A 14,305-nucleotide genomic window follows, 5' to 3' on the forward strand; every position below is an offset into this window, starting at 1 on the left:
TTTGCATTTGTGGTGTCAGATGGATCAATTATATCGTGGTATTTCCTGAAAATTTCTCAGTGTTCACCTCTAAGATTATATTTTTATAGACAAATAATTTGATGATGATGTGTTCTTTTCTCATTTAAATGTCTTTCTCTCAGGTATGTTTCTCCAGAGCAGGCTAAGACGGTGACATCGGTTCACGCGTCCGTCTCTGGTTCATCTGCCAGCAGCACCAGCAGCACTCCAGAGGTCCGACCTCTCAAAACATTACTGGGGGAATCAGTACCCACTTTACACCTCAACAAAAACACACCCAGCCAGGTAACAAAACTCATTTATACAATACAGTGAATAAAATAATGCATTACATTTATCAGTGTCAGTAAATACACTTATTTCAGTTTCAAATAAATGTTTTTTTTTACTTTAACACTAAAAATGTATCATGGCTTCCATAAAAATATTAAACGGCACAACCATTTTCAATGTTGATAATAGCAAGAAATGTTTTATTTTTATGTAAGTATGATTTCTGAAGGATCATGTAACACTGAAGGTTAATTTGGTTTTGCATTACAGGAAGAAATTCCATTTAGAAATGTATTACAGTAGAAAAAAGTTATTTTAAATTGTAATAATATTAGATGAAATATTTTAGATGAAATAAATTCAGCCTTTGTGAGCATAAGAGACTAACGCCAAACTATTTGAAATATATACAAACTACTTTCTTCATACATATTTCTGGTTTATTTTTATTTTACATTTTTTTCGGCTTGCTTTCTCAGTCTCCGGTTGTGTCACGCACTCAGCTGACCCAGCAGCAGCATCAGGACAGGAAGTTCGACCTGCTCAGCGATCTAGGTGGCGACATTTTTGCAGCTGCGCACTTGCAGTCCACAGGCAATGCAAACTTTGCCAACTTTGCACATTTCAACAGTCATTTGGGTAAGAACACACTCGTGCTACACTAACAAACTAAACTATCCATTAAAAATGGTTCAGGAATACTCCTAGTGTGATGTGGTTGCTTTCCCATCATGCTGCACTAGACTTATTAACAGCCACTGCCACAAAACTCCTCATGAAATATAAAACCACTAATGCTTACTGGCATCACTAGAGGATAATGATTGTGCTTTTGTATCGGTTCATGCCAGTAAACAGGTACAGACATAAACACACGCCATTATGATCAAACCTGCCTTGTCTGTTAAAATGTGCATGGCGTTAGTGCATTCAAGGTAGAGGTTTCGGTTCATGTCATCTGTATTTGTCTGCGTGTAGTTTTATTTGTGGGTTTGTGTTATTAAGCATAATATCATTCACTTTAGTGTGTGTTATATCTTCTTAAGCAACCAGCATTTGAGTCAGAACCATTACTGTTTAGATTTGCTAAATGTACAAGATGAAATGTGGGAATTTAATTGAATATTTATCTAATATTTATCTCCCGACTGGAAATAAATCAAATTGACCTAAATGCTGGACATGTTCATTCCATAGTTTGATTCTTGTTTCACTGTCGCTCCTCATTCCATTTTCTGTTTGTGTTTGTTTGTTTGTGGTGGACCCCAGCAGCACAGAATGCAAATTCTAATGCAGACTTTGCGAATTTTGATGCGTTCAATAATAGTTCTGCTGCTCAAACCACAGCGACATTTCCATCACCTCCACAAGCCCCATTTCAACCCGCACAATCAGGTACAAAACACATGAACATATATTTACCTCAAATGCCTTTGTATGTTTGTTTGTCTTTTTCATTGCTGTTTATTTGCATTCTCACTTCTTCCTTCTTATTTTTTCAGTGGTGATTTTGTTAAACTTTTAAATTCTCTCTAATAAAAAAATAAGTCACTTGATGTTTCCAGTGGTGGGTGCAGAAACATCTGGTTGAAATCATTCTGTCATTTCAGTTCCTCGCTATATCAGCTTGACTTATTTTTCCTCAGTTTTTACTAAATTTTTTTCTAAATGTGCAACTCTAAGCCAATTTGATCAAAAGTGACAGTTAATGCATTTATAATGTTACAAAAGATTTAGCTTTCAAATAAATCCTGTTCTTTTAAACTTGACATGAATCAAATAATCCTTAAAGAAAATGTATCCGTTTTCAAAAAAACATTTAAGCAGCTGTTTTTGGAGATTAGAAACTTTTCTGAAAATTCCACTTCGTATCACAGGAGTAAATTACATATTGTAATATATATCACAATATTGCTGTTTTGACTGTATTTCTTGATCAAATATATGCAGCGTTGGCAAGCAAAATAATTTATTTTTCTAAAAAAAAAAAAAATCTGACTGACGACAAACTTTTTTTTCTTTTTTTTTATTGTTGTCTAATTTCTATTACTTTCTGCTGTTTTTAATATTCCTGTGCTGTCATTCACTCATTTCCTGTGCATATGTCAGTATACAACAGTCTCCCATTTAGTCGCAGTGTGGGCGAGTTTACCTCCTCGCTGCCTTCACTGGCCATGAACAGTAAGTCGCAGCTTGTGTGGCTGTCTGTGTCTTACGTACGCACACTAACCACCAGTTAATTTTAATGGATTTTGTTTTCCTACTTGTGACACTTTCATGCGGTGATGTAAAATCCGATTTTCCTTATATAGCTCCTCAGGAATTCTCCTGGGATGTCTCTCTGATTTGAATGACACTCTTAGTCAATGTTCCCTCTAAGCTACATGGTCCTGATGTTGTTTCTGCACAGAGGGAAAAAGCAGCTTGGGTCACATTGGCTGCATTTCCACTGTTGGGCTAAAAGCGGGCATGCCAGTAAATGGTAAATGTGACCGTTTGAAGAAATCAGACATCATCTTCTTATTCTCTATCTAAATCGTTTATTCATTTAACATATTTTATCTGTCATAACTCTTGTCTCGAGAGTTTAGCTCCACGTAGCCTATGTCATAAAAATATAATAATTTTTTTTGTTCGGGAGGTTTTTAAAAAAAATAGAGAAATTATCATTCATTCTAAATGTGACACACATGCTACTGTGCTATAAAAATAAATAAATAAAATAGAAATAGCCTACATTAATTTCTGTGAAAAATGTTTAAGCCTGATAAATTAATTGATTATGCTCAATGTATAACTTATTTAAATTCAAAAGCATCAGCGTTTTACTATATTTAATAAAGCATGCAAATAAAAGGCCACTGTTATCGTGTTCATTTTGTGATCGCGCATGTTCCAGTGATTTATTTCTTACTAGTTTTCTGATAACTTCTCTTTGTTGGTGAAATGATGAGGTTGCATGACGTTGTTCCTGAGAGACATATAAAGGGCAGGTTTCAGTGAAGCAGAGCTTCAGGCTCGACTGTGGAAACCCTGCGCTATATTGGCCTCGCTGCTACTGGCCCGAGGCTATTAGCCCGGCCCGGGCCCGTTTTAAGCCCTGGCTCGCACTGACCCGACAGTGGAAATGCGGCTATTGAGGTGTACTATGAATATAACACATCAGTCTTCAGATTAAGGGAAAAGCTATCTAGACAAAGTTTTGCATTTTGTTACATTTGGTGATTTAATAAATTTCATACTATGTATAATTCTATAATATATTTTTATTTTAAAATAATATGCATTTTATGTATTTGTTAGATTTATACCTTTTAAAAATACGTAAACCATTACAATAAATAAAAATTATTCTTTTAAAATAAATGCAATACAAGTAAAAAAAATGTGTAAAAATATAAGCAATATAAATTAATAATTTGAGTTTGTGTGTGTGTGTATGTATATGTGTGTGTGTGTATAATTCACACAATTATATTATTAAATAATTAAATCAATTATGCTGTTATATAAATAAATAAATAAATAAATAAATAAAGTGTCTCCATGTTTTTAGCTTAGTCATTATAAATTATTCTTAGTTTATTAAAACAAAATGTGGTAAATAGCACAAGGTGCTCCACAACAACAGAACTTAGACATAGCATTGCTGTTTAACATTTTCTCCCTCTGTCATATATTTGCTCATCCTTTCTTTCCTTTCACAGGCAGCTCATCAGGACTAGCCAATGCCAACTTTGCGAACTTCGATAACTTCCCCAAATCGTGCAGTGCTGATTTCGCCTCATTTAGCTCCACCCAGAGTAACTCCGTGGGAGAGGGGCATAAAGTGGAAGCAGTCGGCGTCTCTGCAGACCGATACGCAGCCCTCGCCAACGTGTTCGGCAGCAAACCTGAGCAAGGTACATCCAGCAATGAAACAACAATTTTTGATCATTCACCCATTTTACTGTCCATTTTTCAGTCAAATGCTATGTGAAGCTACAAAGCACAAGAAATCTTTTCAAAATCGTACTTCTTAATAAAAACTGTCACTTTCTGTCTCTCTCCACAGGTACGAGTTCAGCCCCTCCATCAGCAGGTCTGGGTCCTCCACCTCCACAGGCAGCTCTGTTGGGCGGTGATCGCTACGCTGCTCTAGCTGAACTAGACAATGTCTTTAGCTCCTCGGCACCAAACGTGAGCAGCTACAACACTGCCACCACCACACAAGGGTGAGACTAGACAGAGACGTGGCCCTTTATCTCTCAATGTCTTTTTCTCTCGTGTTAAGCTCTCTTTCCACTCCTGCATTCAGGTCTGTGTTTGGATCCTCTGCGGCTGCTCCTCCAGTTCAAGCACAACAGGGTTTACCCAGCATGCCTCAGGGTTTTGGAGGTAAGCATCTTTGAGATCTGTTTGAGATATCCATTCAGTAAATCTCTTACATCTCTCGTGTTTTTTAACAGGGCCTTCGACGAATCCATTCGTCGCTCCGGGGGCTCCGCAGGCCCCTCCCACTAACCCATTTCAGGCCAATGGAAGAGCAGCAGTACCAGGAGTGGGTGTGGCCACAGCAGGTGTGGGCCGGGCTTAAAACTATCTCCTAAAGCTTAGTTTAATTGAGTCGCAGAGTATCTTCTCAGAATTCACTGCAGCTTTGTCCTCTGTTTTAAAAGAGTTTAAGAAGCTCTTGTGTTGTCTCATTATTTATTTAACACACCAGAGGGTTTTGGGAAGAGTTTTAAGTGGGTCAGATACACCCTGTATTCATGCTAGGAGCTAACAGCTTGAAATCGCTTTTACACACGCAAGATACAAAGGCACCGCAGAAGAGCTGCAGAGATTTGTGGGTCTCTACATCCCTGCGGCGGATAAATGTTCGTGTTTCAGAGAGGGAAAGAAACGGGGCAGGAAGGGGAGGCATCTTTGGTTAAATGTGAATGAGAAGCAGATTTTTTTTATCTCCTGGAATTTAAATATAGGCCAAAAGTGAGAGAAAAGCTAAAATGGAGTGAGGTGTGAGTGATGATTTTGTGTGGTTGTGTTCTTGACATGCTGATCAGACACTTTGGGACCCCTGCTGGGTCAGGCTTACCCTGCGGCCCACTTCGGTATGTCGGTCTCTCTCTTTCTCTCTTTTCTCCCTATTCTCTCTTCCTTTTCTGGGGTTTGGTTTTGACTGTAGACTAGTTGGCTTTATAAACTACACTGACCGCTGTTCTGTGGTCATCCTGACCTTTTGACCCCATTAAAGAAAAGTGTGCTTGTGTTTTCTTTAATCTGAAGTTGATGAACCCCAGATAAAAGTATCTATAGCCCATGTTCACATCAGTGGTCTCCATTCTTTAATTTAAATTAAAATTGGCCAAATGCATATGTTCATTAGCCACAAAAAAAAATATTTTATGAGATATAAAATATCAAGCCAAGTGGCGTCTGCTAATAAAATAAAATGTTTTTCTCGTTTTGATGTTTTGTTCTGTTATGTTGCTAGACTTAAATGTTTTGGGGTACGATTTGTATGTTTTAGAAGAAATCTATTATGCTCACCAAGGGTATTTGATCAGAAATGCAATAAAAGCAGAGTTGTTGTAAAATATGATTGCAATTTAAATTTACAGTGTATTCCTGTGATGGCAAAGCTGAATTTTCAGCATCATTACTCTAGTCTTCAGTGTCACATGACTTAATAGTCACATTAGATGCATTTCTGTTTTCCGAAAACAAATCTGACCCCAAACATTTGAACAGGTTGTACAGGTGTGTGTGTGTGTGTGTGTGTGTGTGTACATACATATATACATGCAGGTGCTGGACATAGAATATCATCAAAAAGTTTTATTTCACAAATTCCGTTCAAAAAGTGAAACTTGTATATTATAGTCATTCATTACACACAGACTGATATATTTCAAATGTTTATTTATTTTATATTATCATATTTTGATGATTATAACTGACAACTAAGGAAAATCCCAAATTCAGTATCTCAGAATATTAGAATATTACTCAAGACCAATACAAAGAAAGGATTTTTAGAAACCTTGGCCAACTGAAAAGTATGAACATGAAAAGTATAAGCATGTACAGCACTCAATACTTAGTTGGGGCTCCTTTTGGCTGGATTACTGTAGCAATGCGGCGTGGCATGGAGTCGATCAGTCTGTGGCACTGCTCAGGTGTTATGAGAGCCCAGGTTGCTCTGATAGTGGCCTTCAGCTCTTCTACATTGTTGGGTCTGGCATATCGCATCTTCCTCTTCACAGTACCCCACAGATTTTCTATGGGGTTAAGGTCATACGAGTTTGCTGGCCAATTAAGAACAGGGATACCATGGTCCTTAAACCAGGTACTGGAAGCTTTGGCACTGTGTGCAGGTGCCAATCCTGTTGGAAAATGAAATCTGCATCTCCATAAAGTTGGTCAGCAGCAGGAAGCATGAAGTGCTCGAAAACTTCCTGATATACGGCTGTATTGACCTTGGAACTCAGAAAACACAGTGGACCAACACCAGCAGATGACATGGCACCCCTAACCATCACTGACTGTGGAAACTTTACACTAGACCTCAGGCAACATGGATTGTCTGCCTCTCCTCTCTTCCCCCAGACTCTGGGACCCTGATTTCCAAAGGAAATGCAAAACTTAATGCAAAATTTACTTTCATAAGAGAACATAACTTTGGACCACTCAGCAGCAGTCCAGTCCTTTTTAAAGCGAGACGCTTCTGATGCTGTTTGTTGTTCAAGAGTGACTTGACACAAGGAATGCGACAGCTGAAACCCATGTCTTGCATACGTCTGTGTGTAGTGGTTCTTGAAGCACTAACCCCAGCTGCAGTCCACTCTTTGTGAATCTCCCCCACATTTTTGAATGGGTTTTGTTTCACAATCCTCTCCAGGGTGCAGTTATCCCTATTGCTTGTACACTTTTTTTTCCCTACCACATCTTTTCCTTCTTTTCGCCTCTCTAATTAATGTGTTTGGACACAGAGCTCTGTGAACAGCCAGCCTCTTTTGCAAAGACCTTTTGTGTCTTGCCCTTCTTGTGCAACATATCAATGGTCATCTTTTGGACAACTGTCAAGTCAGCAGTCTTCCCCATGATTGTGTAGCCTACAGAACTAGACTGAGAGACCATTTAAAGGCCTTTGCAGGTGTTTTGAGTTCATTAGCTGATTAGAGTGTGGCACCAGGTGTCTTCAATATTTACCTTTTCACAATTTTCAAATTTTCTGAGATACTGATTTAGGGATTTTCCTTAGTTGTCAGTTATAAACATCAAAATTAAAAGAAATGAACATTTGAAATATATCAGTCTGTGTGTAATGAATAAATAATAATATACAAGTTTCACTTTTTGAATGGAATTAGTGAAATCAACTTTTTGATGATATTCTAATTATATGACCAGCATCTGTATGTATGTATGTATGTATGTATATATATATATATATATATATATATATATATATATATATATATATATATATATATATATATATATATATATATATATATATATATATATATATATATATATATATATATATAATATTATTATTATTATTATTAATTAATGAATAGACTTGCTGATGTTGATTGAATACGTTAGTATAGTGTTGGAAACTGTTGTTTATTTGCTCTGTAATGTCATTTCTCCTTTTTCTGCTGTGGAGCTTTTGTCATGTTTTGTCATCTGCGTTGCAGACTCATTGCCACAGATTTCTGTGCTCAGGATAAAAATAGCACTTCTTTCAAGTCAACATGACCCTTTTTCCTAGTCTTACTGTGATTTGATTTGTCAGTACATTTTACTTTAGGTTTGTCTTCCACAAATTAAAATGTAATTTGCTCTGACTCTTAAATACCTTTTTACTTTTTTCACAGCCTCTTTCGGTCATCCGTCCATGAGCATGCCGACTGGGTTTGGAAACGCTGCTGCATACAACCTTCCCACCAGCTTCAGTGGAAACTTCCAGCAGGCGTTTCCTGGACAGCCGTACACCCAGCAGCACGCGTATCCCCAACAACCCAACGGTAGGAGCTGAGAAAGACTTGCTGCAGAGATTTTACTGCCGTTTATATTAATGCTTTACAATGATTTCCAATGTCTTTTTGTAGAATGTTTCAGCAGTACTTCAGCGAAAGACTGATTTACATGGTCACATTTCTTTTTTTTGTATTCACATGTTTGTCTCTTTTCATTAGGAGGTTTTGCTGCTTTTGGTCAGGGTAAAGTCACTCCGTTTGGACAGAACATGACAGCGCCTGGAGTAACTAACAATCCCTTCCTGGTGTGTTAAATGACACATTTTGATTAAATGCAATCTACAGTATATATTTGAATGTTTTCATTTATGTATTATAATTATAAATTTTTAATTTCTCTTGCAGGCAGGGGTACCAGCAGCACAGTTTCCTGCAGGAGGCTCATCCACAAACCCCTTTTTATAGCACACCTTTGTCCTCTCCTCCTACGGTGGGCGGCCTGCGACTCGATCGCACCTCTTGCACTGTTTTGTTTCTCAAGTAGCTTTAAAAAAAAAAAATCTACATCTAAAAGAATTTTTTTTATTGAATTTTAAGAGTAAAAGACTGAAAAAAAACAAAAAACAACAGCAAGTGAATATATACACAATCCCGTCTATGGCACATCCATAATGACCGGAAACAAAACATGTTGCAGGGTCGTTTGGAGAAAAGGAGACTGAACAGAAACATGCTACTTATGGCAATCCTGTGACCTGGCCTGACCTGGAAATCATCTGCATGGTGTGGTTGATTACTAAGTTATTGCAAACCTCCTGTTCATGTTAATGCTGCAATTCTGTATATAATTATTTCTTAGAAATTGCTCAATTTTAGGTCTTTGTGCATATCAGTATTTGTATCTTTAACAAACATACACACGCGTCCACACACACATGCTGCATATACGGCGCTGACGTCCGCCATGCTGTGAATAACATTAAGCAAGAATGTGGAATCCCTTTTTTGACATCATAGTATTGCTTTTTTGTGCTTTTGGAGTTTCTGAGATTGAGGCAAAAACATTGTTTTTTTCCGTTACGAGGAGTTTAAACTACAAGACTCTTTCTGGATATCAACTCCTCCTGAATTCTTGAGACTCAGACTCAAGACCACTTATGTTACATAAATCTAAGTTAATGTGTGTATATATATATAAATAAATATATACAATATATATTAAAAGGAATTTTACCTAAATCAAGTGTGATTAAACTCTCTGTACTTCCTGTTCCTTGTGCTCAGAAATTTGTTCCGATGATGATTTGTGAATCATCTTCTGCTTTAAATGTTTCTTCTAGATTTTCTCTCAGTGTTTCCGTCTCAGGTTTTCGGCACATTGCGGTATACAAACCACTCAAGAAGAAAATTAGTGCAATAATAGAAAAATATGCCGCGTAGATGGTAAACTAGAAGAAAAGTAACACAAGAACAATGTTAGTGCATGTTCTGGGTCCAATACAAAATTAGCATATGTGTCGTGCTGATCATGACTATAAAAATTCTGAATTATATGGAGGGTGTCAGGTAACCTCACCTGTGTGACAATATCCACCCCAAGCCCGCCACTATCCACCACCACTGAAGTGATGATTGTCTGGAGGACCAGCGCACAGAAAGTGTTGGCTCCGAACACAAGGGCGTAACGCTCCAAGTTCAACCCAGCTGCTATCTGGAACCTATGAAACAAGGACATGGATGTACTCATGCATTTATTGACTAAATGGAGATATGATAGTAGTGTGTAGGTGTATTTTTCTGCTGCTTTATTGAATGTCAGGAAATTGTGATTTCCGGGCCTGGAAAAGTAGTAATTAATAAAAATGTCTGTACTGTATTTTTCTAGTTGTGCTTCATTCTAAAGGATTTTATTGGCTGAAGTCATTTAGTGCAAATTTCTTTAACTATTTAAAATCTTTAATCTGTAATGATTGGAAAAATGATGGGGGGGTGGGGATCTTGGGACCCTGTGAAGAATAACGCTGTGAATGAAAATATGAAATATTATTAGATGTTAGGAAATATTGTAAATGTAATTTCCAGGCCTGGGAATGTGTAGAAAATTAAAATTAGAAATATATATATATATATATATATATATATATATATATATATATATATATATATATATATATATATATATATATTGTAGGCAACATTTGAAGTGGATCAGAACCTTTAAAAGATCAAAGTTGTCCTAAAACAATTAAAAGAATCCCTGTTCTTGTCTTAGGACAGCTTTGATGAACTTTTTTGATCCACTTGGATCTAATGAACCTGAAATTTGTCTGTCAGCATGACAGGACCAAAATCTTTACCATTGCACCAATTAAGGTGAAACGGCTAGGGGTCAGATAAGATAATGTACATTTCTCTTAAAGTTTATCATGCAATCGGTCCAAGATTCCATTTAACTTAATTATTAATAAACATAATCTGTTTCTATTAAGTCTCATATTTTAAACAGAACATACATGGCAATGGTGATAAGCAGCATGTACAGGCTCTTAAAGATGATGTAGCCACAGTAGCAGACCCAGATGTTTCCGCTGAAGACCATAGCAAAGAGAGCGCCGCCCTCCAGGGCCGAGAGCACTCCCAGAGCCAACTCTCCCCAGCGAGACCAGTCTGCGGATGAAAAACCGATACCGTATGCCGCCCCCGCCCCTGTGGTGCATTGTTGTACAATAAGAAATACATTTCACATTTCAGTGGTGTAATTCATTGAACGCACAAGTCCCATTTCCATTCCTGTCAAAAATATATGGTGCTACCCTGACTAAAGTTTATAGCAGGCAGGCATATTTTCTAGAATCTAGACTCAACTAAGCTCACAATAAATAAGTGTCCCGTCTACTCACCAAACAGGTTTGAGAAGGCCTCCACTCCTCCATTGTAGACCGTGAAGTTACTCGACGGCTCCACATACTCCCACAGTGACTGGACGTAGTTCACCGTCTGGTTGTAGCCGCATGTAGACAGTGCCCACCACACTGACCAGATAAGCAGTGTACGTGAGGAGAAACACTGCAGGAAGTCCCTCCACAACCGGAGCAGAACATCACAGCAGCCACCACCTGGGATTTCATGAGATACATTCCATTTAGATTCAGCTGGTTAATATTTTATTTATAACATCTGTTGGTTGTGACATTCATTTTTTTTTCAACCAGATATCCCAGTAAAACAAGAGACTTCTTCAATCATTTAGACATGTTAAACCCTGCACTTTTCTCATAATCGACTACAAGTTCACATTCAGATCTACATCCATCCAGTCAACATCCAGAAAGGATCTGTCACTAATTCCATTTCAATGCCGCTTAAATATCAAAGACAATTGGCATTTTAGCTATGGATTCACTTTGGGTTTTCCTGTGGGTTTTATGTTTTAAATTCTTGGATCTTTTTGTTTTTTATCCACTAGCAATCTTGCATTTGGCAACTTGTTAGAAACCACCTTTTTAAATCACAAATAAGGCATAGCTTATGTATATTATGGCATAAATAAAACGTAAAAATATCTTGTGTTATTCACAGACCAAATTTCAGGCTTTTAACCAAAAACCCAGTCAAAAAAGACCTTGACTTTGGGACTATGGTGCCAGAAATGCTAAAATGCTACTTTTACTTTATTTTAGTTGGTTTATGAATCGTTCCTGTAGCACTCATGTGATTTTACTAATATATCAGATTCGACTCATTAGTCCTACCTTTCTTGAAACTTTTTGCACTTGTATTATCACATTCAGTGGAAACTTCTGATATTTGCTGCTGCTGTTTGGCTCCATCCATCTCTACACCAACTTTTTGGCCATTGCTCTGAAGATCTTCCTCTATCCCAACATGCCCTTCACCATCAGTCTCTCCTCTAGCACTCCTCGTTTTGTGGAAGAACATACTTGTCTTGGGCATTGGGAGCAGAATGGAGCCGATCAAAGCAATACCAGTTAGAACCAGTGTAAAGACTAGAATGTTGTTATAAGACATCAGTTCCAAAGAGACTAGGATTTGGCCCAATACTGAACCAACGGTGTAGCCCAGCAGCTGGGCAGTCCGGCAGTATGAGGTGGCTTTCAGGTAATGCTTCAACTCCACCATGCTGTAGAGGTATGTGAAGTAAGCAACGTCACACGACGTCACCACTCCATATGTAAACTGCATGGCCTGCATCTCTAGGACCCCATTACACCAAAGCAACATCGCCGTAGTGGAGAACAGGGCTAAACACTGGAAGACCGCCACAGGTTTGTAACGTAGCCAATCAGTGAGGAGGAAGACAGGAACCAGCGTTGTCAGGTACGAGTACGTCCACACTGGGAATATCTGATTGGTTACCTTTGGGGGGGGGAATCAGTGATTTACCAACAACAACAAACTAGATTTACTGCACAAACCTAAATCGATCACTATGTCACAACAGTTGAATAATACAAAAAGCCTAACCCTTGTTACACATGTTACATGTGTTTACAATTATACTGAAAATAAATTATGTAGAATTACATGCAAGTAACCCTTAAACAAACCCTAATCCTATAGCCATACAGTAAATGCATGTAGTTAATTAATATTACTCCGTACTTATATGTAATGTATAATTACACTGAAATAGGCTTAAAAAGAAGTGTAACATATTAACATCTAAATAATAATATACAAAATATAATTGAAAAAATACTTTTAATAATTTCAGAAACTATGCAGACTATGCAGATTAAATATATATATATATATATATATATATATATATATATATATATATATAATTTATGTCCACTGCATATTTCACTGCAGTAAAGATACTTCTACAAATCTAATTCAGTAGTAACTATACAGAGTAACTAATTTAATGTGTTCAAAAAACTGCATGCAGTCTATAATTAATTAGTTCAGTTACTAAAAAACAAAAAAAAAATACATATCATATCATATAATTTTGAAATAATAATATAAAAATAACTAATAATACAATATATGAAATATTATTAATTATAGTTAATTTTACATTTATAGCATGTCATGTAGCTGTTACTATTTAAAATGTAATGTGCCATTAATAGATTTTTAAATATTCTATCTACTGCATATTTTATAACAGTGTCATATTTTTATTGCACAAATCTAACTCACAACATCACAATAACTGACAGCCATAAAAGTTTATGATTTCTCTATATGAATTTGTAGAGAGTTAAAGGGATATCACAAACTGTTTTTTTAACTGTTTTTGTACAATTAAAGTCAGTGAGTTCAAACCACCAATAGACCCCACTGAATTTTATCATTAAATAAAAAATATTTTTGTATTAAAATTCTACATGTTTGGAACAATATAAGCGTGAGCAAATGATTAAAAGAATTGTAATTTTGGGGTACACTATCCCTTTAAAATCTGCTCAGATTATATTCTATCATGATGACTTTCTGAAACTAGATTTTGAAATCCAAAAACATTGTGTTAATAATTAAACTTCTTGAAAGGTCACTGTACCTGCTCAATGGTTAGGTTCTTGTCTGGTCCAGTTAGGAATGGGATGAGAAATGGTTCTAAAGGCTTTACTGTGCTGAAGAACCCATAGATGCATAACAGAGAAGTGGGATACTTCCAGTCCTTCATCCAACGCTTCAGAGTTTCCATCTTTGTAGATCCGGTGTTTCCTTAAATTGGATCCAAATACAGTACATTTATCAGACTGAACACCATAATAATATAACCTTTATGTTATTGTCAAAAGAGCACTACTTTTGCATGCACTGTTTACCTTTGCAGGTGTATGAGATCTGTTTTCATGAAAGTACTGCTCCTGTCTTGAGATAATCAGCACTCAGTCTGAGGGTGAGAGTCTCTGCTGTAAATGAGCAACCAGTGAGCAAAGTTCTGCTTAGATTATTCTGATCACACCTTAATTCTGAGCAATTATTCACTAGATAATCAGACTTTATTTATTATTCTAATACAATGCATTGTTGATGTTATTAATTAATTTGTGTTTAAG

General features: G+C 36.7%; 2 protein-coding genes across 7 annotated transcripts in view; one reads left to right on the plus strand and one right to left on the minus strand.

Annotated features, from left to right (window-relative positions):
* Positions 1 to 9,506, plus strand: part of agfg1a (ArfGAP with FG repeats 1a) — a 28,030-nt gene extending 18,524 nt beyond the window's left edge. The window contains exons 4-15 of one of the 6 annotated variants that reach the window (XM_026282125.1): positions 144 to 306; positions 774 to 933; positions 1,564 to 1,689; positions 2,404 to 2,475; positions 4,002 to 4,196; positions 4,349 to 4,508; positions 4,592 to 4,671; positions 4,743 to 4,853; positions 8,166 to 8,315; positions 8,487 to 8,572; positions 8,673 to 8,757; positions 8,965 to 9,506. In XM_026282125.1, the coding sequence (XP_026137910.1) occupies positions 144 to 306; positions 774 to 933; positions 1,564 to 1,689; positions 2,404 to 2,475; positions 4,002 to 4,196; positions 4,349 to 4,508; positions 4,592 to 4,671; positions 4,743 to 4,853; positions 8,166 to 8,315; positions 8,487 to 8,572; positions 8,673 to 8,732 (1,363 nt within the window). In that variant the 3' untranslated portion in view covers positions 8,733 to 8,757; positions 8,965 to 9,506. Of the gene's footprint in view, positions 1 to 143; positions 307 to 773; positions 934 to 1,563; positions 1,690 to 2,403; positions 2,476 to 4,001; positions 4,197 to 4,348; positions 4,509 to 4,591; positions 4,672 to 4,742; positions 4,854 to 8,165; positions 8,316 to 8,486; positions 8,573 to 8,672 lie in introns of all 6 variants that reach the window. The other 5 variants (XM_026282124.1, XM_026282126.1, XM_026282127.1 and 2 more) reach the window with 5 other exon arrangements.
* Positions 9,507 to 9,516: 10 nt separating this feature from the next.
* Positions 9,517 to 14,287, minus strand: slc19a3a (solute carrier family 19 member 3a). Its single transcript, XM_026282130.1, has 7 exons — positions 14,072 to 14,287; positions 13,801 to 13,967; positions 12,020 to 12,644; positions 11,168 to 11,383; positions 10,781 to 10,973; positions 9,844 to 9,985; positions 9,517 to 9,715 (listed from the first exon to the last, which is right to left on the minus strand). The coding sequence occupies exons 2-7, from the start codon at positions 13,945 to 13,947 to the stop codon at positions 9,548 to 9,550; spliced, it is 1,491 nt and encodes a 496-aa protein (XP_026137915.1). The 5' UTR covers positions 13,948 to 13,967; positions 14,072 to 14,287; the 3' UTR covers positions 9,517 to 9,547.
* Between the last annotated feature and the right edge of the window lie 18 nt (positions 14,288 to 14,305).

This window comes from Carassius auratus, chromosome 15 (genome assembly GCF_003368295.1).
Source record: "Carassius auratus strain Wakin chromosome 15, ASM336829v1, whole genome shotgun sequence".
NCBI classification, from domain to species: Eukaryota; Metazoa; Chordata; class Actinopteri; order Cypriniformes; family Cyprinidae; genus Carassius; species Carassius auratus.

Coding starts and splice junctions, on each gene's coding strand:
- slc19a3a (XM_026282130.1), bottom strand. CDS start 13,947: ATGGAAACTCTGAAGCGTTGGATGAAGGACTGGAAGTATCCCACTTCT. Junction 12,645..13,800: donor AGAACCTAACCATTGAGCAG/GTACAGTGACCT, acceptor CCCCCCCCAAAG/GTAACCAATCAGATATTCCC. Junction 10,974..11,167: donor GGCCTTCTCAAACCTGTTTG/GTGAGTAGACGG, acceptor AATGCACCACAG/GGGCGGGGGCGGCATACGGT.